We start from the raw sequence: 25463 nt of genomic DNA on the forward strand, positions 1-25463 counted from the left end.
TGCTGTCTCCGGGCAGGAAAGGCGAGCAAGTAGCCGGGGAGGCGTGCGCGTGTGCGCGCGGCCGGGGGAGCCGAGGAGCGGATTAGGTTTTAATGAAGTTTTGAACTCATTGCCTGGCCCGCATTCAAAGAATGCAAGAACGCTAATCATGCACACATAAATGCGTGTGGTGGGAAGCGCCTGGAGGCTGGCCAGGAATACAGAGGTTACTGCAACACACATCTCGTGCTCCTGCTCCCCAGGCGCCTGCTCCCGCCCCTCGCCTCCCTGCCGGGCCCCGGCTCCAGCTTGCCAGGGGACACGGCCCGTGGGGACGAGGGCATGGGGTGCCCCGCTGCTGGGGTGGCAGCAGGGCCCCCGAGCCGCCTGGCTGAGGCACCCGGGGCTGGGTTTTGGCTGAGCTATGGAGGCAGGTTCATCAGCTGCCTGCCATGGGCTGTGTCCAAGCCCGAAGGGTGGCAGTGAGCAGAAAGAAACGGGGCTGGGGTGGTGTTCGGGTGGCCCCACTCTGCTCTGCTCACGGGAACGTGGCTCTGCTCGATGCCAGGTGGAGGGGACGTCCCGGGCTGCCCCACCGTGCGCGGGATGCGTTCCCATCCCCACCCCAAAAAACCCCGGCACCTTTCTGCTGCCCACCAAACCTGGTCCTGGGCTGGGCTCTGAGGGTCCCAGCCTCGTTTTGGGGGCTGGTGAGCAGAAGGGGGTCCTGAACACAGCTCCATGGCTGCTGTGGACAGAGGAAAGGGGCATTTGCTCACGGAAAGGGAACAGGAGGCGGTGCCGAGAGTACATCCAGATGGTGCGGGACACGGCTCCTTTCCCCCGCGCTCCTCCCCAGCGCTGAGCCCGGCTTCACACCGGGTCCAGCTTCTGACCCAGAGGAAATCGCTCCGGGCCGTGGCCAACAGCTGTTTTCCTGACTTGGTTACTGCTTTCAATTTACTGTCCCGAGGAGGCTGAATTCAGATAGCACATTGCCGTGTCCCAAACCCCCCCCACATGCCGGTGGGGAGCTCCGTGCTGCCCGGCCCTGTGGGGAAAACGTGGTCCCCATGGGACAGCCACTGCAGGGGCGCTCTGGTGGGCAGCTGGGGGCGGATGCATGGCCTGGGCGAAGGGGACAACGTGGCCACTGCACCACCTTGGCACGGGATGCTTTCCGGCCCGGGGACAGCCCTGTCCCCAGTGCGGGACCCAGCATGGGGGCTTGGCACAGCCCCGGAGAAGGGACAGGGGCCAGGTCTGGGTGGGAGCAGGGCCAGCAGATGGGGGCTTTTTTTGGGGGGTGGGGGGTGACTTCCAGTGGGGAGCGAAGGGGCCCGGGGGTCTCCCTGCAGCGGGGCCAGCACCGGGGGGCTGCGTGCGCGGCGCCCCCGCCTCGCCTCCCGCACGGCGTCCCCCGGGCCGGGGAAGGGGAGAGCAGCCTAATGCCTTCCAGAAGATCAGTTGTAAATGGCCAGGGAGGGTAATTCATATCAAACTCATAAACCCTTTATTAGTGTCTCAGGGGGGAAATCCGGATGTGGCCGTTTATTTATTTTGGATTTCGCTTTTTTTTTTTTTTTTTTTCTCTTTCCTTTTAACATTTTCTTCCAGGAGATTTTTAAAGGGACAGGGCTGCCTTGCCTTTCTCCGAGGTTCATCTCGCCGCGGCTCGGTGCAAAGTGGCCGGGGCCTGGCTGAGCACCGCGGGCTCGGCGCCTGCCTACAACTGGGCTTCATGGGGCTGGCTGGATGTCTGCTCTCGGGGTGTTGTGAGGGCCAAGGTGCCGTGGGGTCTCCATGGCTTGCACAGTGGGACTCTGAGCCAGGGGCCCCTCCTGGTCTCCCGCTGGAGCTGGGGGGTTGCCCCCTGTGGCCAGTCAGACCCTCGCCAGCGTGTGTGGTGGGGTGCTTGTGCAGACACAGAGGGCAGAGGGGGCCCTAAAAATACTTCCCAAAGGGCCTCCAGGGCCCAATCCCTCATGAGGGCCACAGGTGGGGCTCAGCGAGGCTCGGCACTGGGGGCAGCGGCGGTGAGCCCCCGCTCATCCTCACCCTGAGCCCTGTGAGAGCCTGGTCGCTCACAGCCCAGCACTCCAGGCAGGGAAACAGCTCTGAGGCGGCCCCAAGGCCCCATGTCCTGCCCCAGCCCCTCCTGCACCTCCCCAGCCCCTCCATAGCGCTCCAGCTACGGCAGTGTCCAGCGTGGGCGACCATTTTGGGGACCCCCCCTCCAGCACTAGCATCCAGCCGGGTCCCCATGAGGCAAACTTTCCGCGGGGGCACCCACGTAACGGCCCCCGGCGGCGGCGGAGCCCTGCTGCTGCTCGCCGCTCGCTTCAGCCCTTACATAATTTGTTCCATTTGTTCCATAATTTGTGCCTCGCGGGGGATTTATATCGCGGGGCTGGGCAGGAACGTGCGGGCCCCCCCTGCACCCCCTCATCCCCAGGGCTGCCCGGGGGACGCTGCCCCTCCTGTCCGTGGGGCTGGGAGCACCTCGGGGTGGGACAGGGGACACGGGGGTGTCGTGGGCTCGCTCCCTTTGCCAGGAGAAGTGTTTGTTGGTTTTTTTTTGTGATAAAACGGGTGATGCCGGTGATAAACGCGTGGGGTTTATCGTTACGGTGTTATTGTTGTTAGCATTTCTTTTATTTATTTTTATTTTTTTTTCCCGGTGGAGACAAAGAGGCCCTTGAGCCGAAAGGGTAACTTCAAACATCGCATTCCGGAGAAGAATTTCCTGATAATATTTTTAGCACCTGAAAAAAAAAATAAAAAAATTAAAAAAAAAGAGGGGAAAAAAAAAAAAAAAAAGCAAATAACAGCATTTCTCCCCTCCTCCTCCCCCCCCCCCCCCCCCCACCCCCGGGCCCCGCACCCAGCGCCCCCCCCCTCCGCGCGTGGGGACCCCACAAGGCCACGCCCCTTCTAATTTGCATAACCCCACCCCCTCCCTTCACCCCGAGCTCCCATTGGCGGGGACTCGCGGGGCTATGCAAATCCCCGCGGCGGGGGCGGGGCCGCTGTGCGGGCAGCGCGGGGAGCCGCGGGCAGCGCCGCTGCGAGCCCCGGGCCCCGCTCCCCGCTCCGCCTCCCCCCCCCCAATCCCCTCCCGCCGCCGCCGCCATGTCGCGGCGCCCGGTGCCGGCGTGAGCGCTGCGGGACGGCCCCCGGGGGGCGAGGGCCGCGGCCATGCGGGCGCTGCGGGGCTGCTGCGTGGTGCTGCTGGCGCTGGGCGAGTGGCTGCTGCTGCGGGCGGGCGGCGTGGTGCCGCTGGCCGATTTCTACCCCTTCGGGCCGGCGCAGGGCGACGCCGCCACGCTCAAGCAGGACGACGGCGGCTCCGAGCTGCGGCCCCTCTCCGTGCGCTTCCCCTTCTTCGGAGCGGGGCACACCGGGCTCTACGTGAGTGCCGGGCCGCGGGCAGCGGGCAGGCGGGGGCTGCTGGCTCCCCCTTCTTCCCCTCCGAGCCTCTTCCCTTTCCTCCTTCTCCCCCCCCCCCCTTTTTTTTCCCTTTTTTTTTCCTTTTTTTCCCTTTTTCCCTCTTTTTCCCCCCCCTTTTCTTCTTTTTTTCCCCTTTTTCCACTTTTTTCCCCCTTTTTTTCTTTATTAACGCTCAGCTCAGCTCACTCCTGGCACGTCTTGGCGGGGCGTGGGGTTGTGGGGTCAGACAGGATGGCCCCGCTTCCATCTGGAGCAGCGGAGCGGTGCCGGGGTGCTGGAGCGAGCCCCGGGGCGTGCAGGGGGATCCCAGCCTCACGGGGCTCCCACCGGCCTCCTGGGAATCGCCACGGCCCTTGCTGGGGCACAGGACACAGGGCAGCCTCAGGGTGGGACTGGGAATAGCCAGAGCCATCCTCCGGGCTCTGCTGAAAGGCAAGGACCAGGAGCCTGTCTTGCACTGGAGCCGTTGGCTTTGGACAGGCAGCTCTGTGCCACGGGGCAGAACCCTTGGGGTGCTGTCATGACCCCCTTGGTGATGCTCACAACACCCCTGAGGTGCTCTCAATCCTCTGTGGGCAACCCCGGAGTGTCCTGTGGCCACCGAGAGCCCCAGCCTTGCTCGAACGCCCAGGCACTGCGCGGCCGGAGCAGATGTTGCGAGGCTCCTGGGCTGCGAGCTGAGGCACAGCTGCGGGACGTGCCTGCTGATCTCCATGTGAGAGTCATTAATCGAGCTGGGAGGACGCACTGGCATCTCCCGAGTTTTCTAAAAATTGCATTTCCTCCCAGGACTTTAAATCGGAGCCTTCTGCTTTCCATGCTCTTCCCACCCGGGGATGCTGACGTGCCGGTGTCCCTGCAGCCGGGCACAAGGCAGCAGCTCCCCGTGCACCGGGGGGCTGACCGGGGCCGTTGGCTGCCCCGTGGGGACACACATACGTGCCCAGGTGCTACCAGGACAGAGACATGCTGTCCCGCGCCCCAGCCAGCGCTGGGGAGGCGTAGGAGGAAGGGTGGGACTCGGTGTTGAAGGATGAAGCTCTGTGCTTTGCCGGCTGCAGGCTTGCCACGGGACGTTGGCATTCCCCAGCCTGCTCGTGCCCCGGGACGGGAGCCCTGCAGATTCACAGCCCGGCAGCAGAGATTTGTCCTCATCCCTCCCGCCGTGCTGGCCGGGCTCCAGCAAGCCTTCATTTCTGCTGACACCGACAGCACGGCATTTAAAGCGGTCCCCCAGGGAGATGAAGGAGGGGATATTCCAGCGATGGTCACACCTCGGCTCCGGCAGCTCCAGCTGGGGCTGAGCCCTGAAGCCGAGACCTGGGAAGGAGCAGTCCCTGCAGCTCCACCGAGAGCTGGCTGTATGTGGGGATGTGCTCTTGGCTGCTGGAGCCCACTCCAAAAGCTGCCACCAGCAGTGTTCAGGAGGGCCCTTGAAGTGGTGAGGGGTGGCCAGGTGGTCTCCAGGGGAGCCAAAATTTGGGAACTCCTTGCCCTGAGAGCAAGGAACCAGGCACACTGTCAGAGGTGTGGCAGCGAGAGGGAGGTTCCTGCATGGTGCTGGGCTTGGGCGGGTGTTGCCTGACATGCCAGGCACATGGGGCTTGCTGCGACCTGTTCCCCTCTTCCTCCTCGGGTGCCCAGCCTTGGGGCAGGTCCCTGTTTGCCTGCAGGTGCGGCTGGGCCTTCGTCATCCTGAAGGGATCCCTGCCTGGGCCCCCTGTGGGGACAGGAGGACAAAGTTTGGGGCAGTTTGGAGCAGCTGGCTTGCAAGTTGTTGTGTGGGCAGCTGGTGAGACCCAGCTTTCTTCTCTTGGGGTAGGGAAGCTGGGAGAAGGGGCAGGCGTGGGTTTTTCGCTGTCTAGAAAGCATTGCGGTCGCTGTTGGCCCAGCTTTTGGCACAGCTGGTGTCCCCATGGTCTTGTTTGGATTGGGTCCAAGCTGACCAGCAATTCAGAGCAGGCTTTTGGGGCGGACCAAGAGCTGCTCCCTGTCCTGCCCGACCCGTGTGGCTAACGGAGAGTGCCAGGCACTGTGCTGGCACTGCCCCGGAGGTGAGCTCACCCCGTTACAGAACAAGCCGGGATGTTACGACCCGTTGCCTTGGCAGAGCACACGTGCTGGTAGGACACCCCGTGTCCTTGGCACGGTGACTTCTCCCAAACGAAGACGCCAGCCCTGCAGTGGGTGCAGGAGATGCGTTGACCGCGGGGCTCAGGCCATGGGGCCGTGCCCCCGCCTCTTGTGTGTGTCCCTGCCTTGAGCGCAGGCTGCGAGCAGCGGCCGAAACACAGGGCCCGGATGGCCCAGCCCTGGGGGGTCCCTCTGAGCCCGCCCCCTCCTCCTCCATAAAACAAACAAAACAAAAAAACACACGCACACACACACACACACGGCCCTTCTTGGCACCGGCTCTCTCCCATCTTGCTTTAATAACAGGAAGAATGTTCCTCCGCGGACACCGCGAGGTTACGCAGGGTTTGTGAACGGGGAATCGCGTTCCCCTTAGTCACGGTGGCAGCTGCCCAGGGCGGTGTGGGCTGTCCCGTACCCGGCGCTTGTTTTGTGGGCTGCTGCGTCTCCTGGGACCCTCATAAACGGCCCCCAGCACCAGGGGCCCCTGCCCAGGCTCCCCAGGGCTGGAAGCACCCAAAAGGCGGGCAGCCCTCCCCCCAAAGTGTCACACCTGCATTCCCTGCTGCATAGGGACGGGGGGCTTGGTGGGGTGGTGGCACTCAGTCCCGTGATGTTCGCCAGCCCTGCCGCTCGTTTTCCAGCCCACACTGCGGGTTGGGGTGCCCCCAGCCCGGGCAGGCGCTCTCCCAGCTGCTCCTGGCCGGAGAACAGGGCTGGGTTTGTTCGGGCTCCTGGCCCTCCGCGGCGGAGGCCGGGGGGTGAGGCTGCTTTCCCCGGGCCTCTGGGCCCGGCCGGGGGCACGTCCGTGCTTCAAAGGGCAGGAAGGGGAAGCGCTCAAATATTTGTGGAAGGAGGTTGAGGGGGGGAACAGGTGAAGGAAAAAGCGCCTCTAAAGTAAGGATTGGGGACGGCCAGGGCTGCGGAGGGCACCGGGGGAAGTGCCCGTGGAGGCTTCGGTGCTCCCCAGGGCCGTCCGTGCCCATTGTCCCGCATCTCCGCAGGTTAACAACAACGGGATCATCTCCTTCCTGAAGGAGGTCTCCCAGTTCACGCCGGTCGCCTTCCCGATCTCCAAGGACCGGCGCGTGGTGGCAGCTTTCTGGGCAGACGTGGACAACCGGCGGGCGGGCGATGTGTATTACCGGGAGAGCCGGGACCAGGCCATCCTGGAGCGGGCCACCAGGGACATCGCGCAGTATTTCCCCGAGTTCCCCGACTTCTCCGCGCAGTGGGTGTTCATCGCTACCTGGTACCGGGTCACCTTCTTCGGGGGAAGTTCGTTTTCACCGGTGAGCGCTGGGGGCCCCGGCGGGTGGTGGGCAGAGCTCGTGCCACAACACCCCGCACGGCGCCGCGGTGCTGGGGTGGGCCTTTGCCAGCACCCCTGAGGAGTGAGGGAGCAGTTAGCTTAGGGGTGGGTTTTTTAAGACGGGTTCCTGAAGGAACTGGAGCTTTGTCATCTTCCACAGCCTTGCTGAGGAGCCCGGGTTTGTGCCCAGAGCCCCGAGCTTACAAAAGGTGGTTGGAAACTTGGCTCTGAAGTCTTGTTCCTCTTCACCGTCGGGTATCTCTCTGGGATGCAGCTGCAATCCTGCCCTGCTGTCAGCTGTTGTGGCCCGGCTGCCATCCTGGGGCTTTCTTCTAAGCTCCAGGGATCTGAAGGCAAATTTATGTACTTTATGAAGTTTGATTTCCCATTCGAGGGTACTTGCTGCCTTTCGGTGTAGTGCCACTGGGAATGGGAGTTCTTTTCGGAAAGGGTTTTCTCCTGCTTGGGCATTGGTGTTTCTCAGTCCTGGCTCGACACAGAGAGCCCTGCTGGGGGCTCACGGCTGCCCTTCCCAGGAGAGGAGGGCTGGTGCTGAAGGAAGCATCCCTCTGCTGCGTGCTGCCGCAGCCTTCCTGCCTGACAGCTTAATCTCTTGTCCTTTTTCTGGCCCGCTTGCTCCTTGACCGTGCTCCCTGCCTGCCCTCCGCCCTCTCACAGCCTTCTCCCCTCCCTCCCGCAGGTAAACACTTTCCAGATTGTCCTCATCACGGACGGCAAGCTGTCCTTCACCATCTTCAACTATGAGTCCATCACCTGGACCACGGGTATGCACGCCAGCAGTGGGGGGGACTTTGCTGGGCTTGGCGGCATCGCAGCGCAGGTAAGCAGCGGACGCGGCCGTCGCCCCCAGGTAGCGCCCGAGCCCGCCGTGCTCACGGCTGCCCTTTGCTTTCCCTAGAGCTGTTCCTGGCAGCACACAGCAGTCCAGGGATTTTTGGTGGTGGCTCCCTCCCTCCTTCCCTCCCCCTGCTTTTCTGAAGTTCTTAAATATCCGTGTGTGCTCTCCTTCTCGGAGCTGAGACCATATAGGGGACTTTGTTACAGCGAAACCACGGTTCTTTACCTTGGCTGCTGCCTCTTAGTTCCTTTTCCTTCCTAACCTCAGACTTTAAGAGCAGCTCGGCAGCTGCCGCGGCCAGCACAGCTTTCGCTTGTATTTTTATTTCATCCTTGTGTGCGTTGTTGTGTTTAAGAGGGGGGAAAAAAAAACGCAACCCGGTCCCCATTCGGATGTGTGAATTTACCACCAGTTGATCTGTCCTTGGCTCCCTGCCTGCCTGCCTGCAGGAAATCGCAGGTGTAGAGGAAGGGGACGCGTTTTGAATCCCCGAATTCAGGAGCGCGGGTTTTATGGACGTAAACAGGGCAGCGACTGCACACCTTGGCCAGTGGGCAGCCCTCCAGCGGCTCCCGCTGAGGAGAAGTAGATTTTCAAGGGAAGAAACGTCCCTCTCACCCCACACCTCCGGGCTGGGCTTGCCAGAGGGTGCTGTGAGCCCGGGCCCCCCCTTGGGCTCCCGAGGGCGAGGAAGGGCTGTGGTTGTCCTGGGGAATAACACCTGAGGGAGGGGATGCAGGAGGAATCCAGGGAACCCGGGTGGTGGCGGTGACGTGCGGTCCCGCGGAGCCTCCCCTCATGCTGCCGTGCCCCTTGCCTCTGCCCCCGCCGCTCCGCTTCGCCGTGCTGATGTCTCTCTGCTCTCTGCCCTTGTCCTCCCAGGCAGGTTTTAACGCCGGTGATGGAAAGCGCTACTTCAACATCCCTGGATCCCGCACCGATGACATCGCTGACGTGGAGATGACGACAAATGTGGGTATCCCCGGGCGCTGGGTGTTCAGAATCGATGATGCCCAGGTGCAAGTGGGGGGCTGCAGCAATACAAGTAAGAGGACAGCAGTTAGGTTTATTTAACTCCCAACCCGACCCCAAACTGTTCTCCAGCCCTGTCTTTCCCTGCCTCGACCCCCCACCCTCACCTTCCTCCCCAAGGGGAGAGAGCAGCAACCCGTGGGTGGATCAGACAGCTCGAAGGGCTCGGGGAGGGCTCAGGGTGGGGGCAGCGATGGGGATGCTTTGGGGCATCCTTTGGAGCCGCCAGCACCGTTTCGGGAAGCCTGGCTCCTGAGGATCTGTGCCCGGGGATCGCTGGGCTGGTTCAGGGCCCAGCCACTCGTGCTGGGGCTGCCTGCCACGGGCTGCAAAAGCTGATGGGGAGGAAAGCTCTTGAGGCAGGCTGCGAGGCGCGGGGAGCCGTGCAGGGTGCCGGGGAGGAGGTGAGGGCACGCACGGGGGGCTCTATGGCTCCCGTACCCGCCACGGGGCTGGGGAGGCTCGTCCGTCCCGTGGGGCAGCCAGCAGAGAGCAGGGGCTGTGCCTGGCCACCCCGGCTGGCCCTCCGTGGAGCCACTGACCTCCTGTTCCTTGTCCCCGCCCCACCCTGGCTGTGTTTTCTTACCCGCTAATCCACGCGTGTTGTCTATCGCCTGTGGCTTTGCTTTACACAGGTCCTCCTGCCCCTCTGCCCCAGGCCATAGGCGAGGGCTGGCTGGGTAACGCCTGGCCTTTGTCCCCTGCCCGGCGGGGCTGGCCCTGCCTCCCCGCTCCTGCAGCAGGAATAAAATTGTCACCCTACCCATCAGGGAGCCCGAGAGGAGCGAGCCCTGCCCGGCCGCGGGCACGCAGCCCCCAAACGCGGGCTCCCCGAGCGCCCCAGAGAGCCGGGTGACCGTCCCCAGCCTCGGGGCGCGCACGGCCGGCGGTGCTGGCGGGGCTGGACGGACGCCAGGACAGACCCCGGCGGTCGCGGCGCCGGACGGCAGCGTGTGAGCCCTGCCGGGGCGGGCTGTGAGCGGAGGGCGCGCTTGTCTCCGCAGCCTCCGTGTGCCTGACGCTGCGGCCCTGCCTCAACGGGGGGAAGTGCATTGAGGACTGCATCACGGGGAACCCCTCCTACACCTGCTCCTGCCTCGCGGGCTTCACGGGGAAGAGGTGCCACGTCGGTGAGCGGCCTCCCTCGCACCTCCGCAGGCTCCAGCCCTGCCTGCCCCGCTCCCGGCTGAGCCCCTGCCTTCCCCTCGCTCTTTCAGACGTGGACGAGTGTCTCTCCCACCCGTGCCAGAACGGAGCCACCTGCGTCAATGGTGTCAACAGCTTCAGCTGCCAGTGCCTGCCAGGCTTCAGAGGAGCCAGCTGTGAGACAGGTGAGTGTTGCGCCTCCTCCAGAAGGCACCATGGAGCCATCAGCACCCGTGGTTTCTGCTGGGCATCCTGCGTCTGCTCCTGGGTGCTGCGTTGGCTCCGCAGGCTGCCCTGTTTAGCTGCCCTGCGTGAGGATGGGACACGTGAGCCTGGAGGCATCCCCCTTGTAAGCAGGGACTGGGAAGCCTTGGAGTCTGTGCTGCCAGGCTCGGCAGAGCCAGCAGAAAGGCGATGAAATGGCTGTGCCACATCCTCCCACCCTGTTTTGGGGCAGAGCTCTTGGGCCTGAGCCATGCACCAGGTCTCAGAGAGCCGCTCGTGTCCCCAGGAAGGGACCGAGAGACAGCGGGCATGTGAGAGGAGATGGGGCAGCCAGGGAGGGGTCGTGGGGCTCTCAGGCACCTTATGTCCCTCCTGCCATGCCCATGGGTTTATCTGGGCAGGCTGGGGAAGATCTGTCAGCGTTTTCCTGAAAGCACAGAGGAGCTGATGACAGCCAGTTCTTCTCCTGCCACCTTCAGTGGCAAGCAGCTGTTAGACCTCGAGCGGTGCTGGGGAAGGCTCTGCTCGCGTTGCAGACCCCCACGGGGGGCACAGCGGCTCCGAGGTGCCGGGGTTTGTACGGAGGCTCGCGGGGTGCCCCGGGGACAGGAGGTTTCCAGCAGGAGCTGTGCTGGGCGCCGAGCGCTGCAGTCTTGGATCACGACTTGCTGAAAGCAAAGGAAACTTTGCTCTGGCGGCGAGCGCTTCCTCCGCTGGCAGCCCGCTCCCAGGAGCGCCTGTCCCGGCACGGCTGCGGGGAACGCGCCCGCCGCCTCGCCCTTGCTGGAAAACGCTGGCATTTAGTGCCTGGGCAGGAGTCTCGGGGGGGGGACCCTGCTCTGTGCGGGGCTTTTGCAGGTGGTGGCCAGGTCCTGAGCCGCTGGAAGCCACTGGGAGCGTTCCCAGCCTCGCGGCCCAGCTCGCCTCCGGATGAGTCACTGCTAATGCAGGCAGCAACATCCGCTGGGGGGGGAGGCATCTGCTCACAACACCTCTCCTCTGGGCGTGGGGACGGCAGCGAGGGCTGATGTCCAAGGGGCTCGGCGCTGCTGCCAGGTTTCCACGCGAGCAGAGGGAGCGGAGCAGCGGGACAGCCTCTGCTGGCCGGGCTGGCTCGCCCCGCGCTGGGGATGCTGCCAGTGTCAGGCTCCCCGTGAGTCCCTGTGCTGCTGGGGAGGGAGAGCGGGGAGTTTTCCTTTCGGGAGAGGGATCCTGCACCCAGAAAGCAAAGCTGGAGGGAAGGGCCGGGCTGTCCGAGCCGTCCTTGCCCAGTTTGTGGTGCTGGCTCTGCGCTCTGCCTGGCCCTGCCTGCCGGCAGTAGCAGGGAACACGGTGTGCTGGTCCTGTGCGTGGCTTCACCCCCCCCCCTCTTCCCTTTGCTGTCCCACCACAGAGGAGTTGCCGTGCGAGACCAAGGTGTGCCAGAACGGCGGGACGTGCCAAGAGGCAAACGGGACGGCGGCATGCGTGTGCCAGCCGGGGTACGCGGGAGGAGACTGCGAGACAGGTGGGCGCTGGCGGCAGGACAGGCGGCCGCGTGGCGGGGACGGGGACGTCTCCAACCAACCCCTCCCTGTCCTGCCCTGCAGAGGTGAACGAATGCGAGTCCAGCCCTTGCCTGAACGGAGGGCACTGCGTCGACCTGGTTGATAACTACACCTGCGTGTGCCTGGAGCCCTTCGTGGGACAGCGCTGCGAGACAGGTGCTTGGTGTCCCCGTACCCGGGGCAGCCCATGACAGGGCCGAGGCTTTGTCCCCGCTGCCCCTCTCTGGAGGCCCGGCTCACCGCATCCTCCTCCTCCTCCTCCTCCAGACCCCTCCTCCTGCGAGGACCGGAGCTGCAGGAACCGTCAGACGTGCAACTACATCCGCCCGGGACGCTACATCTGCACGTGCTCCCCGGGCTATTACGGCAACAACTGCCAGTACGGTGAGCGGCAGCGCGTGGCGGCGACGCCGGGCTGTGCGGGAAGGCCACCGGCCGTGTCCCCTCTGGGGAGGTCTCCGGTCAGCGTCCTTCTCCCCGCAGGTGGCCCCCGGGTACCCGGCGCCTGCCTCTCCAGCCCCTGCCAGAACGGGGGCAGCTGCCTGGAGCTGGAGCAGGGCTATGCCTGCGACTGCCAGGAGGGCTACGGCGGGCAGGACTGCCGCGACAGTGAGTACCTGGGGTCTCTCCGGCAGCATGCTGACCCTCTGGGGAGGCCCTACAGGAGCAATTGCCCATTCCCAGGGGGAAGCAGCCCGAACAGAGCCCGTTCAGGGCTCTTGGACTGAGCTGTGGTCCCTATCTGTGAAGGGGGGCCATGCCTGGGGGCTTGCAGCTGTGGGTCCTGAGCTCCCTCAGCTGGCTCCAGCAGGGCCACGTGGCTGCCCTGGCCTCGCAATACAAGGGAAGCTCCCTCTCCATCTCTTGCAGAGCTCTCTGAGGGCTGCGAGTGTCGGAACGGAGGGAGCTGCCTGGAGGGGAATGTCACCATCTGCCAGTGCCTGCCGGGGTATTTCGGTCTCCTGTGTGAATTCGGTAGGTGAAGGCTTCACGCGTGGTGTTACAGCTTGCTGTGTTTGCTCCCTCTCCTGGACGCTTAATGCCAGTTAAATGCCGATGAAGGGCCTAGGCTGTGCAGAACCCTTGCACCACGGGGACACGCTTAATCTGAGCCACCTACACAAGCCAGGGCCTGGGGATATGCTCCTCGTGGGGAGGAGATGCTCTCTCCATCTCTTGCTCTGCCTTGAGTCGTGCCTTTCCCAAGCCCTGGCCTGTAGAAGGAAGCCCTGGCTCTGCACGCTGGAGCTCCAAAGCTCACTCTGCAGGCAGAATGACCCTTGCCATGGGGCACGGGTGGCCACAGTCCCTCCCTTCTCACCGTGCTCCATAAAGCCATGGGACCTGTTCTTGGCTGGGAGGTGCTGGCCGTGGGCTGGCCATCCTGCTGTGGCGCATCTGATGGAGGCTGTCTCGCTGTGTGTTGGCAGAGGTGACCGCCACGCCGTGCAACGTCAACACGCAGTGCCCAGACGGTGGCTACTGCATGGAGTACGGCGGGAGCTACCTGTGCGTGTGCCACACCGACTACGGCACCAACCACAGTGAGTGTCTGCAGCCAGGGCACGGGCTTAGTGCTGGAAGGGAGGTGAGGTGGTGAGTGCAGGGCCTGCCCCGAAGGCGAGGCAGGTGGGGAGGAGGGCAGAGCTGAGGTCTTTGTTTGGCTTTGCAGCGGTACCTTCCCCCTGCGACTCCGAGCCCTGCCTGAACGGGGGGTCCTGCGAGGCTCAGGACGACTCCTACACCTGCGAGTGTCCCCCGGGCTTCCTGGGGAAGCACTGCGAGAGAGGTACGTGCCGTGAGGGGAGGACAGCGTGGCCTCCAGGGTGTGGGCCTGGCTCGAGAGCCGCTAGGCATCTCCTGCTCCTCTCCCGCAGCCCGGCCGCGGCTCTGCAGCACGGCGCCGTGCCGCAACGGGGGCACCTGCAAGGAGTCCGACGGCGAGTACCACTGCACCTGCCCCTACCGCTTCACCGGCCGGCACTGTGAGATAGGTACGGCTCCGACACCAGGGAGGGAGGCGGGTGGTGTGTGTCCTGCTCCCCGCTCAGCTCCTGCTCGCCCCCAGGTAAGCCGGACCCGTGCGCCTCGGGGCCCTGCCAGAACGGGGGCACCTGCTTCCACTACATCGGCAAGTACAAGTGCGACTGCGCCCCGGGCTACGCCGGACGGCACTGCGAGATCGGTACGTGTGGGTGCTGCAGGGTCAGGGGGGAACAGCGTTGCAGCTTTGGTAGCAAGCGTGCTGCGCTGTGCTGCTGGATGTCACCCCCAAACCACTTTGGGGACGCGCTGAGGGGAAGAGGCAGCGGCTTGGGGCCCTGCCAGCTCCATGCCGGTGCCCTCTGCTCTTTCCAGTGCCGTCTCCCTGCTTTCTGAGCCCCTGTGAGAACGGTGCCACCTGCGAGGACCTCGGCGGGGACTTTGTGTGCACGTGCCCCGTGGGCTACACCGGGAAGCACTGCCAGACGGGTGAGGGCCCTGTGCCGCCGCCACCGAGCCCCAGGCGCCACGCTGCCCTTGCTCATGCCCCATCTCTCCGCAGAGATCGACTGCGGCGTGCCCAGCGCGGTGAAGCACGCCCAGGCCTCCTTCAACTCCACCACGGTGGGCTCGCTGGCTGAATACCGCTGCGAGCTGGGCTATGCCCTCAGCCAGCACAACAGCCCCCGTGTCTGCCGCTCGCAGGGCGTCTGGAGCGACCCCCCCGAATGCGATGGTAGGCAACGGGAAGAAGCTTGAGCCATGGTTGTGGCTGTGGGACCCCAGCAACCTCTTATTCCCCCGAGCACGCTGCTGTGGGACCCCAGTGCTCATCACCCTCTCCCTATCTCCCCTCTGCCCAAACGCTTGCAGAGATCGACGAGTGCCGCTCCCAGCCTTGCCTGAACGGCGGTCAGTGCAAGGACCGCATCGCTGAGTTCCTGTGCGTGTGTGAGCCAGGATACGTGGGCCACCTCTGTGAGTTGGGTAAGAAAATGTACAGAGCTCATGCAGGGATGAGGGGAGAGTCTGTGGCTCACCAGCCAGAGCAGGGCATGAATGGTGTGGTTGGGAGCGGGGCTGCCTGCATTTATGCACACCAGCTTTCATCACCTGCTTGCGTGGGGCTCAGAGGAGCCCCCAGCTCACCTGGGAAGGGCACGTGTGCTGCCTGCCCACCCGTGCAGACAGGTGCTGCGTGGGTGTCTGTCACCGGTGGGGCTGTGATTCCCAGGAGGCTGGGTCTGGATCCCCTAACAGCTATCATGCGCCTCCATGTCCCCCCACTCATCGCAGCAGTTTGCTGGAGAACGTTCCTAATGCGATGCTCTTCTTCACGCAGTCTGAGCGTGTGTAATCAAGCCCCGGATCTCCAGATCTGGGTGAGACGTGTCCCACGCAGCTCCAGAGTTACTGGCCAAGAGGGAATATGGCATAAAAGCAGCTTGAGATTTCACACTTGTGCTGTACCCCGCAGCAGTTCCTTGTGCTCGCTCTCCCATGCACACACCTTCGTGGTGCCGTGTGGGCTCAGCGTGGTGGAGGAAGGGGGTGCAGGCAGCTGACGGGGATGGTGGGGTGGCTGGGTCAGCTGCCGTGGCTGCAGGGGGGATTAAAGGAGGGGACACGCCACGCACACCCTACGGGACATCTCAGCACAGCCCCACGCCACCAGCCATCTGCACTCCCCCTTCTGCCCCGCTCTCCAGCCCCGCGTGGGGCTGTTTCTGGCTGGGGGGCTCAGGGCAGCGAGTGACGTGGGGACGAGTAGCGCTGTCTTTCCAAACTTCCTCTCCTGCCTCCAGCCCCGGCTCTGCTCTGAGCCGGTCTCTCCTCTCTGCAGAAGTTGATGAATGCCAGTCAGAGCCCTGCAAGAACGGCGGGACCTGCCGGGACCTCCCAGGCTCTTTTGTTTGCTTCTGTCCCGAGGGCTTCGTGGGGATCCAGTGTGAGGAAGGTAGGGAGTCTGCCGAGCAGGGCCCTGCTGGGCACTGCTGTCCCTTGGGCTCAGGGACGTGGCTGGGACCTGCCCCAAAGCAAATGGGCTGGGAGCTGTCACGGGGCTGGCACTTGGTCTCCGCCACCACTGAGGGTGCATGCTCGGGCTCCTTGCCCTGCTGAGGACGCTGCCAGCCCTGGTGCTTGCTGTGGTTTGTGTCCCCTAGCAGCAGAGCCAAAACTTGTCTGGGGGGGAGGTGGTGGCCCCGGTGCACAGCTCGGGCAGAACAAGGTATCCTTCAGCTATGGGTCTGCTCTGCGAGGTGCCTGGGCTGCCGTGGCATTCAACAGGCAGTCCTGGCTTCTGTGGCTGTTCACGTGGGGCTTTTCCTGGGGCCGTGGGTGTCTCTGCTGGCCCTGGACACGTTGGGGTCCTGGTGTGCTGCCCGTGGCGTGTGTTTCACTGCCTCCGTGCTCTCACCTCCAGAAGTGGACGCCTGTGAGTCTGGCCCGTGCCAAAACGGAGGAGAGTGCGAAGGCTACCGAGGCTCCTACCTGTGTGTGTGCCCGGAGGGTTTCTTCGGCTACCATTGCGAGACAGGTGAGGGGGGCAGGAGGACGCAGCTGCAGCCCTGTGCGGCCGCTGACGCTGGGGTGTCCGATGCTGTTAACGCCTCCTTCTTGCTCCCACCCTGCAGCCAGCGACCCGTGCTTCTCCAGCCCGTGTGGGAGCCGAGGCTACTGCCTGCCCAGCAATGGCACCCACAGCTGCACCTGCAAAGTGAGCTACACAGGCAAGAGCTGCGAAAAAGGTAAAGGCCCTGAGCAGCGGCACCAGGATGTGGCGAGGGGCTCGACGGCAGCGTGCCCGCCCTGCCCGGTGGCGGCCGTGTCACCCGCCACCAGGGACCGGCAGCTCTCCTCGCCTTGGTGGGGCTCGGATCTCGCCTCTGCTGGGGGAGCCCTGGCCCCGCGGATGCTGGGGGCAGATGCCAGCAGGGCTCAATCGTGCCAGGTGCCGGGTGGCTGCTGGAGGTGACGGCGTTGGCACACGGGCGAGGCACGCGGGGACGCTGGGGGCAAATTTCTCTGGGCTCCAGTGGTGCAAGTGCAGCAGGGGTTGAATCCTCCTTGGATACCCTTGGGAGGGGAGGCAAAGAAATCTGATTCAAGCCTCCGGCCCTGAATCAAAGCATCCCTGAGGCCCCTAATCTGGCCTAAGCGATTTCTGCGGGGCCTTAAGCTGGAGGAAGGTTGTTCACTGCGTCCCCGCGTGGTCCAGGATATGGCAGCAAATGCTCTGCCCCCAGCTCTGCCGCACCAACTGCCTGCTTGCCCTGGCTCTGCCTGAGCCCATCGGGGTGGCCGAGCAGCCCCGGCACATGCACAGTGCCTAGCACGACCGGCCAGCAGCAGCTGTAGGGTTTCTGTGAGCTGCAACGAGAGAGAAAGAGAGGGGACGCTGTCCTCCATCAGTGCCGCTCTGCATTTCGTTGCTGGGGTCTGTTCTCTAAAGATTCATGGCATTACCTCTCCCCTTTGCTTTTGCCCACACCCTGAAGAATTGCTGCCACCAACCTCATTAAAGGTGGAAAGGGTGGAGGACACTGGTGTGTTGATTTCTTGGCACCCGCCTGAGGACGCAGCCGCCAGGCAACTCATTGACGGCTACGCCGTGACGTACGTATCCTTCGACGGCTCTTACCGCAGGACAGATTTTGTGGACCGAAGTCGTTCTGCCCACCAATTGCGGGCACTAGCCTCCGGCAGAGCCTACAATATTTCTGTCTTTTCAGTCAAACGCAACGTGAACAACAAGAATGATATCAGCAGGCCTGTCATGCTCACCACGCGCACTAGTGAGTAGTGTCCTCAGGGGAATTTGGTTGTGAGTATGGGCCCCCCCGATGCCCAGGGCAGCGTTTCCAGCCTGTGGGGCCTCTCCTCGCCAGCGCTCTGCCCACAGCCACGGAGCTGGTGGAGCACCTGGAGGTTTCCTGCCACCTCCAGCTTCCCGTGCCCCGGAGATCTGCTCCGGTCTGATCCCAGCCTCCACCACCCATGGTGTGCCTGAAAAAGGCAGCGCAGACCCTGAAGTCTGGGTTTGGAGGCACTCAGCACAGAGAATGACTGTTCTTTGTGCAGAGGCTACTGAGAGCAGGGTCTGAAGGAGCAATCAAATGCCCTGGGGCTGGTAGGGAAGCAGCCAGCAACAGCGGGAATGGCCCCTGGGTCCTGCTCAGCAGGCTGCTCCACGGGCACAGTGTTGGGGTCTGGGTTCGGCTGCTCTGCAGGTGGGCAGATGGCCACCTGGTTGTGCCCCGGGGCCCAGCCTGCCCCCAGGGGCACAGGGCAGCGTGCCGGGCATGGTGACAGCTCCATGGGGCATGGACAGTGGTTGTGCTGTGTCCTGTCCAGCCCACTTTATGGAACGGGCAGGTAACGCCGTGTCCTGTGACATGCATAATCCCTGGCCCGCGGATGGTTGGAGCAGGAATCATGGGGAAACCAAGGGTGGAAGAGATCAGACTTGGAAAAGCTGCTCTGTAGTGAGAAGGGACACCCGGGGGCTGGGGTCCTCCCATGCCAGCTGGGCTGAGCCATGCGGGTGCTTCCCAGCAGCACTGGGCCTTGAGTGGCCTGGAGGTGGGAGCAGGCACCGAGGGCAGTCAGGCAGCTCCGGCAGCTTCCATGAGAGTTTGGGGTGTGCCGGGGCACGCAGCCCTGTCCTGGGGGCTTTTCTGCACCGATGTGTGCGTGGCTGGGGCAGTGGCTGGGCAGGCGGTGCCAGGCTCAGGGGGCTCTGTGGTTGCCGGGGATCTGGGCTCAGGGAGGAGCGACTGATGCGAGGTTGGGGCCGGGTTGCTCCTGGCTGCCCGGTGCTGAGATGAGGAGCATGGCAGGGGAAGAGGTGCCGAGCTGCTTGGGCTGTCATGGTGCTGGTGCCAAGCCCGTGGTAGCGCCAGGAAGGCTGATGTGGATGGGCAGCGTGGGGCACGGGAATCAGGGGTGCAGGAAGGGACGGAGCCGCTGCCACGGCCGGCTGCTGACCGTGGCCCTCCCCGCTTCTCTGCTCGCTCCGGCCAGGACCGCGTCCGGTGGAAGGCTTTGAGATCACGAACGTGACGGCCAGCACCATCACGGTGCAATGGGCTCTCCACCGGCTCAAGCACTCCACTGTCAGTAGGGTGCGTGTCTCCATCCGCCAGCCTGGGGACCTGGAAGACCGCACGGTGGAGCTGAACAGCAGCGTGGCCAAGTACACCTTCCTGTGAGCGTGGCGGGCGGGCGGCGGGGACGGCTGGGCCCCCCTGAGCCCCCGCGCTCACCTCCTCCTGCCCCCCTCCTCCTCCTCTGCAGGGACCTGCAGCCAGGAGAGCGCTACATCGTCCACGTCACCACGCTGAGCGGCCTGGGGACAGAAGATCACCCCTCGGAGAGCCTGGCCACGGCCCCCTTCCACGTCTGGACGAGTGAGTGGGGCCGCGGGGTGCGGGACGAGGGCTGGCGGGGGCTTTGCTGGGCTGGGGCGAGCTCCCAAGGGGCTCGAGGTGACCGCAAGCTGCTGCCATTCAGAGACTCGGCGCTTATTCCCTCCTGCTCCAGGGCCTCTCCCCCCTCGAAACCTCACCGCCTCGCGCGTCACCCCCACCTCCGTGTCCGTGACGTGGGAGCAGCCGCCCGCTGGCGCCGTGGAGGGGTACATCATCAACGTCACCACCCTGCAGAGCGTCAAGAGCCGCTACGTGCCCAACGGCAAGCTCGCCTCCTACACCGTGCGGGACCTGCTGCCCGCGCAGCGCTACCGCCTCTCCGTGACGGCCGTGCAGAACACGGAGCAGGGGCAGGTGCACAGCGAGCCCATCCACCTCTACGTCACCACCCGTGAGTGCCTGCTGGGCAGAGGGGGGACACCGAGCTGCAGTGGTCCGTGGGAGCTCCTGCTGGTACCGGCCCTCCCTGTAGAAGGGAGGCGGCGGTGGCTTGCTCTGCAGCCCTTTGGATGTGGAGTTACGGCTCAGCAATGCTTTGTTGGGGGAGGGAGCAGCACTTGCTGCCTGGGTGGCGTCACCTGTCCCCAAACAGCCCTAGTGGCCCCCAGCCTGACGCTCTGGTCACTGCCTCCCTCTAAGCCTAACCCTTTGTGGCCTGCAGTGCAGAGGGATGGGGCTCCGGAGAGGCGCTGGAGCCAGGCTGGACACCCCCGGGTGCTGCGCAACAGGCTGCCCCCAGCCTTCCTGCCCGAACTCCGCTTGCTCGCAGACCACGACACGGCTGAGGAGCCCTCCCCAGCCCCCAGGTAGGCAGCAGCAGGGCTGAGCACAGCCCCTTGCCCACCCCAGCCAGGTGACCCCTCGCTCCAGCAGCCGCTGCAGTTCCTCTGAGCTGCCGCAGTGTTTGTGCCGTGCCCAGCGCCACCTGCGAGTGCTTCCCCCACGCTGCCTCCGGCCCTAGGGGACCCCACCGTGCCCCCCACCCTCATGGCTGTCCTTCCCCAGGTTCACTGAGCTGCTGGATGGCAGAGGGAGGATCAGCGCCAGGTTCGGCACTGCGCTGAGCAGATCCATCACCGTGAAGACACGTAAGTGCCCTGCTGCCTTTTTGGCCTCCTCCTGTCACCCAGTGCTATCTCCTGTGCCTCCCCCACTCCCCCGGGACAGGGTGACAATGGGGCAGGCTGCTGCGGGGCTGAAGGAGCCAGAGGGGAGGGCAGGACCCCGTTGCATCTCCCTGGACTAACATCTCCCCAGCCCAGGGAGCCCACAGTGGGTTGGGGAACCCAGGGCTGGGCTGTTGGCAGTGGGAGGAGATGCGGGATGCAGCGTGGGCTGGGCCCAGGGTGCCACCAGGGAAGGGCTAAACTGCTGCTGCAAACCCAGCCAGCCCCCTCATGCCAGGCTGGGTCCCCTCTGCCTTCTGCTGCTGCTGCAGAGGGGCTGCCTCGGGGTCTGGCCCTGGCTGGAAGTCACGTTGACCCTCTCGTTGCCCAGAGCCAGAGGCTCCTGTGAAGCTGGAGAACATCGAGGAGCCCGGCCGGGGCAGTCTGGCGCTGCAGCTGCACGAGGCACGGAGCAAGAGTGAGTCTGGGGCGGGCATGGCCAAGGGGAACCCGGCCCTACGGGCGTGAGAGCGGGGCTGACGGCAGCGCTTGTATTGCAGGCATGGGGCAGAACTGCTCTGCAAACCCCTGCAAGAATGGAGGCACCTGTGTGAGCGAGAGCGAGTCCTACCACTGCGACTGCAGCCCGGGCTTCAAGGGCAGGCACTGCGAGCTGGGTGAGTGCCGTGCTGCTGCCGCACACGCTGAGGCTGGCGGCTGTCCCAGCAACGGGGTCCCGCAGGGCACAGGTCACCAAGCACCCCCCGTCTGTATCCAGCTCCCCGGTTCTGGCTGAGCCTCCACCAGCCGGGATTGTGCTGTGCTGTGGGGCCGGAGCTCTGCGGCTCCTGGCGGGTTGGCTCCAAGCCATGCTGAGACTGGTCCTCCAGGGCCACAGCAGGGAAACCGGGGGGGCCTCGGCCCCCAGGGCGCAGGCAGGCAGGGCTGGAGATGGGCTCGCTGGTAGCTCCCCTCTCCTGTTCCCCAAGCAGCCTGCAAGAAGGTGCCACACTCGTGCACGCGGCTGTACTCGGAAACCAAGTCATTCCCCGTGTGGGAAGGAGGCACCTGCCACTACCTGTGAGTACTGCCCGCGGGTTGTGCTCCCCCTTCCCCTCGCACCGCCAGCTGGGGCCAGCCCCACGATGCGGCTCCGGGGAAGGAAGAGTGAGCAGGAGGCTGCCCCCTGCCCTGGCCAGCTGCTGCCGGGTGCCCAGCGCCAGCGAGGCAACCTCTGGATCAGGGCAGGGCGCGACACGGTGCCAGCCCTGCCTGCCAGCCCAGCTCAGGGCCGCTTCTGTCCCCAGAGGGGTTGAGGGACAGGGGGGCTCTGCTGTGCCCCCCCAGCCTGCCTGCAGCATGGGCACAACAGCCCAGCTGCTTGTCCAGGCAGGGCAGGCTCAGCCATGCTTGTATCTAGAAAACGGGGGAGCAGCCCCCCAGCACTTACAAACACGGCTCTGTCCCTGTGAATCCCTACAACCCTCCTCTCTGCTGTGTGTGCAGGTACAAGAGAGTCTACAAGGTACACCAGGATGTCTGCTACAAGGAGAGCTGCGAGAGCACCGGTTCCAAGAAGCCAAGCAGCAGGTAGAGCCAGCAGAAGCGTGCTTCTTTCCCTTTGCCTGGGGGGCAGAAACCTGGGACCTCTGGCTTACCCCAGGCTGGGCAGGGAGGGGGTGTGGAACAGCACGCGAGGCCCAGGCTCGCTTCCCGGGGCTGCTCCCGAGGCTGCAGGGTTCGGGCAAGTGGGAGCAAGGGCCAAGGTGCTGCAGGACTGATGGTGCTTTCGCTCCTTCTCTTTCAGAAAACAAAGCGACAGTCACACACTGAAGAAGCCATAGAGTAAGTGTCTGTTCCAGGCACAGGCTGAAGCCCCCCAGGGGGCAGGTCCCCTTCTCCCAGCCCAAGACAGGCATCCGGGACGGGAAGAGGCAGCCGCTGGGCATGTGGGGGGGGGCTCCACACACCAGCTCATTCTCCTCCTGCTCCTCCGCAGGGTTCAAAGCAGTAGGAGCTTCGTCTTTCCACACCTAAGGGCTTTTGAAACACCAGGAAGATCAGATCCGCTCACTGGGTTGAACGCAGCAGGGGACCCTTCCTGCCTGGCGTCAGCCCCTCCCTCTCCTCCAGCCCGTTAGGGACACGCAGCCAGATCAGCACCCGAGCGGCGCCCCCTTCTCCCTGCCGGACCAGCAGTGCCTTCGCCCTGCCTTGCCTTGCTGCAGGTGCCCCCCTGCCCCAAGGAGCCGAGCGGGGTGCTGCAGCAGCCAGCTGCCTGCCCCCAGGGGGCCTGGCCCCACTCGGCCCCCCCAGCCCTGAGCTCCGGGCTCTGCGAGCCCAGTTCCCTTCCACCAGCATCCGCACCACCCTGCTTTCGTAACCCAGGGTGATGCGTTACCTATAACCCCCAAATAAACCAGTTTAATGCAGACCAGAAGGCCTTAGCTATCACCTGAAACCTGGCCCGCAGCCGGGTGGGGAGGTCTTCCCTACATGTTCCCTATGAGTTAGAAATTGTGAGCCACTGCCCTGAGCAGCGAGGCAGGAGCAGGCAGTGGAGGCACAGCCCCGTACTGTAGCTGGGGGAGAGGGGAGAGTTAAGGCAGCTTCCCCTGCCTTCGTTTTTTTTTTTTTTTGTTTTGCTTTGTAAACGAGCCACGGTTTTAACCAAATTCCCAGCTCAGAAAGTCATAGAGCACCTAGAAGTTACTAAAAAGCGATCTGTAGAGCTAAGATTGTCAGCCAGGGTGTGCCACCACGCTCGTTCTGGTGCTACGCGGCGCAGGGCACAGCAGCAGCCTGGCTGTCCCCCTGCGCTGCCGGCGGTCCCCGCATCGCCCTGCGGTGCCGCTGCCACCACGGCGCCGTTAGTGGCCCTGCAGTGGCCGCCCTGCTGGCTGCCACAGAGCAGGCAAGGAAAAGTTTAGCTTAGAAACATTCCTAGTTTGTTTTTTTTTGTGTGTTTGTATGACAACGCTAGTTAAACATAGATTTGTGTATTAACATACACAGTGTATATTATAAATTAATACATACCAGAGATATATCGTAGCTATGGTATAGAGTGTTATTTCCCGAGCAGCGGAGGGGGTGTCCCAGTGGGGCAGCCCCCCAGGGAGCATCACAGGCACCTTTGTTGTTGGACCACGCGTAGCCTTGAGGGTGTTCCCATCGCAGAACCAGCCCAGGAGCTTCAGTGCTGCCCGCAGCATCCTCTTCCTTCCTGCACGCTGCCTCAGTGCAGCCGCCACCGCCTGCGGCAGCAGCCCAGTGCTGGACAATGCCCTGTGAGGCCACGAGCAGGGGGGCAGGGTGAGGCTTCCACCAGCACTGGGGCCGGCTCTTCTGCCCCCAGAGAATCAGATTCACAGAGAGAGAGAGCACCCTAATTTTTTTTTGCTGAGGCTGCCTGATCCTGCTCCCTGGATCTGTGCTCCTGGGATGTGGTGGGGCGAGCGCAGGAGTCCCGGACATCCCTGGTGTGGGAGGAAAAGCTGCCCCTTACCTGCAAGTGAGAACACCAGAGCAGCCTGTGCCAGCCCCAAGGATGTGGGGCCAGAGCCTTCTCTTCACGCTGGGGCTATGGTCAGAGTGTTTGCTCCCCTGCCACCAGCTGCGAGGGGGGCAGCCCAAGGATCCTCCCTGCAGTGATGCAAAGCGCAGCCTCCCCCCATCCAGTACAGTATGTAACAGCCAAAAGGATTTAACCTTGTCTTTGAAATAAATTAGTTATTTTGGTTTTGTTTTGTTTTTAATAAAAACACTTGATAGAAACTGGATATTTTCTAAAGCACCTGGTCAATGAGGAGGACAAAGGGTCAGCGTTGCGTTGTGATATATGGGATTTACTGCTGCCTTGCACGCAGAGCCTGGCAGGATCCCACAGCCGCTGTGGCTCACACCTGTGCTGCGGGTGGTAGGGCTGGGAGACCCCAGGGAGCCTCCCATACTCACGGTCACGCTCTTCTACCGTCATCCCAGCCCTTATCTCCGTCTATATACTCTGTATCCCCGTCCTCATCCTCTTCTTCTTCCTCCTCTTCCTCTTCCTTCGCCTCCTCTTCCTCCTCTCGAGCCAGCAGCTTCTTGAAGACCTCGTACTCCTCCAGGGTGGCGCGGGCCAGGTTGACCACAAACTCTTTTTCGGGGAGGTGAAGGACCTCCTTCAGTTTGGGGTTGTTGGTTTGGGTCTGGCCCTTGACGGGGGTGTGGTAGAGGCCGCGGCGCTCCAGGAAGATGTGCCGGGTCCTCAGCTCAGCGAAGGGCGTTCGGAATAGACGGGCCTTGACCATCTCCTTCTGGCGGACCCCCATCCTGAAGTACGCGTACTGCGAGCGGGACGAGGGGCATCAACACCCGGCCCCGGTGCTGTGCGGTAGCCGTGCTGTGCCCACAGCCGCCACCCTGACCCCCTCACCTGGAAGTGGTACTGGAGGCTGCCGGGCTCCTCCAGCAGCACCCCGGGGCAGCTCTGCAGCACCTCCGTCAGCTGCTCGGCCGTGAAGAGGCATTTCTCCCGCAGCACCCGCACCGCCGCCTCCATCCTCCGCCGGGGCAAGGTGAAGACCTGGGGGCAGCGCCCGGCCGCCCGCTGCAGGTGCCCTGCGGGTACGGGGCTGAAGCGGGCGTCGCGCCGGGCCCCCCTTTTGCCCCGTGCCCCCCTTTTGCCCCGTTTTACCCCCTTTTGCCCCCGCTACCTCCGCCGAGCCCCAGGCGCCTCAGGTACTCGGCGCGCTCCTTCAGCCGCCCCTCGGCCGCCCGCAGCAGCTCCGGGCTCCGCTCCAGCAGCCCCAGCGCCGCCTCAGCGCTCAGCCCCAGCAGCAGCAGCTGCTCCAGCGCCGCCGCCGCCCGCCGCGGGCCCAACCGGGGCTCCAGCCCGCGGAGCCGCCGGGCCTGCGCCTGGCTGAAGCCCATGGCCAGCAGCAGCGCCTCCGCCTCCCTCTCCGGCCCCGCCGCCGCCTCCTCCGAGGCGCAGCCGCGGCGCGGGCCCGGGCCGGGCACGGAGGCGGCGAGCAGGGCGCGGGCCCCGCCGGCCGCACGCAGCAAGCGGCCCGCCATGGCCCGGGAGGAGCCGCGGCCACGCGCAGCCGCACGGCCGGGAGAGGAGGAGCCGCAGGGCCGGGCCTCGGGGGGTTGTGGCGCCTTCTGTGACAAGGATTAGGGTTGGGAGCCCTCCAGGAGCACCCCACCGCCACTGTCACCACTGACCCCTGTCCCCAAGCACCACATCCAGCCTTTCCTTGAACACCCCCAGGG

The 25463-nt window shown here is 64.2% G+C and overlaps 2 protein-coding genes across 2 annotated transcripts; one reads left to right on the forward strand and one right to left on the reverse strand.

Moving 5' to 3' along the window:
• Positions 1 to 3177: 3177 nt before the first annotated feature.
• SNED1 (sushi, nidogen and EGF like domains 1) lies at positions 3178 to 23945 on the forward strand. Its single transcript, XM_032193261.1, has 33 exons — positions 3178 to 3390; positions 6567 to 6854; positions 7575 to 7715; positions 8616 to 8778; positions 9770 to 9895; positions 9983 to 10096; positions 11530 to 11643; positions 11726 to 11839; positions 11951 to 12067; positions 12167 to 12292; positions 12554 to 12658; positions 13114 to 13227; positions 13356 to 13472; positions 13561 to 13677; positions 13752 to 13868; positions 14042 to 14155; positions 14229 to 14402; positions 14540 to 14653; positions 15510 to 15623; positions 16092 to 16205; positions 16303 to 16416; positions 17167 to 17463; positions 18692 to 18875; positions 18965 to 19077; positions 19211 to 19489; positions 19760 to 19904; positions 20104 to 20186; positions 20596 to 20682; positions 20765 to 20881; positions 21197 to 21284; positions 21711 to 21794; positions 22012 to 22049; positions 22204 to 23945. The coding sequence occupies exons 1-32, from the start codon at positions 3178 to 3180 to the stop codon at positions 22046 to 22048; spliced, it is 4344 nt and encodes a 1447-aa protein (XP_032049152.1). The 3' UTR covers position 22049; positions 22204 to 23945.
• Positions 23940 to 25265, reverse strand: MTERF4 (mitochondrial transcription termination factor 4). The gene is made up of 3 exons (XM_032193262.1): positions 25072 to 25265; positions 24625 to 24850; positions 23940 to 24535 (listed from the first exon to the last, which is right to left on the reverse strand). The coding sequence occupies exons 1-3, from the start codon at positions 25263 to 25265 to the stop codon at positions 24164 to 24166; spliced, it is 792 nt and encodes a 263-aa protein (XP_032049153.1). The 3' UTR covers positions 23940 to 24163.
• Between the last annotated feature and the right edge of the window lie 198 nt (positions 25266 to 25463).

This window comes from Aythya fuligula, chromosome 9, assembly GCF_009819795.1.
Source record: "Aythya fuligula isolate bAytFul2 chromosome 9, bAytFul2.pri, whole genome shotgun sequence".
Classification (NCBI taxonomy): domain Eukaryota; kingdom Metazoa; phylum Chordata; class Aves; order Anseriformes; family Anatidae; genus Aythya; species Aythya fuligula.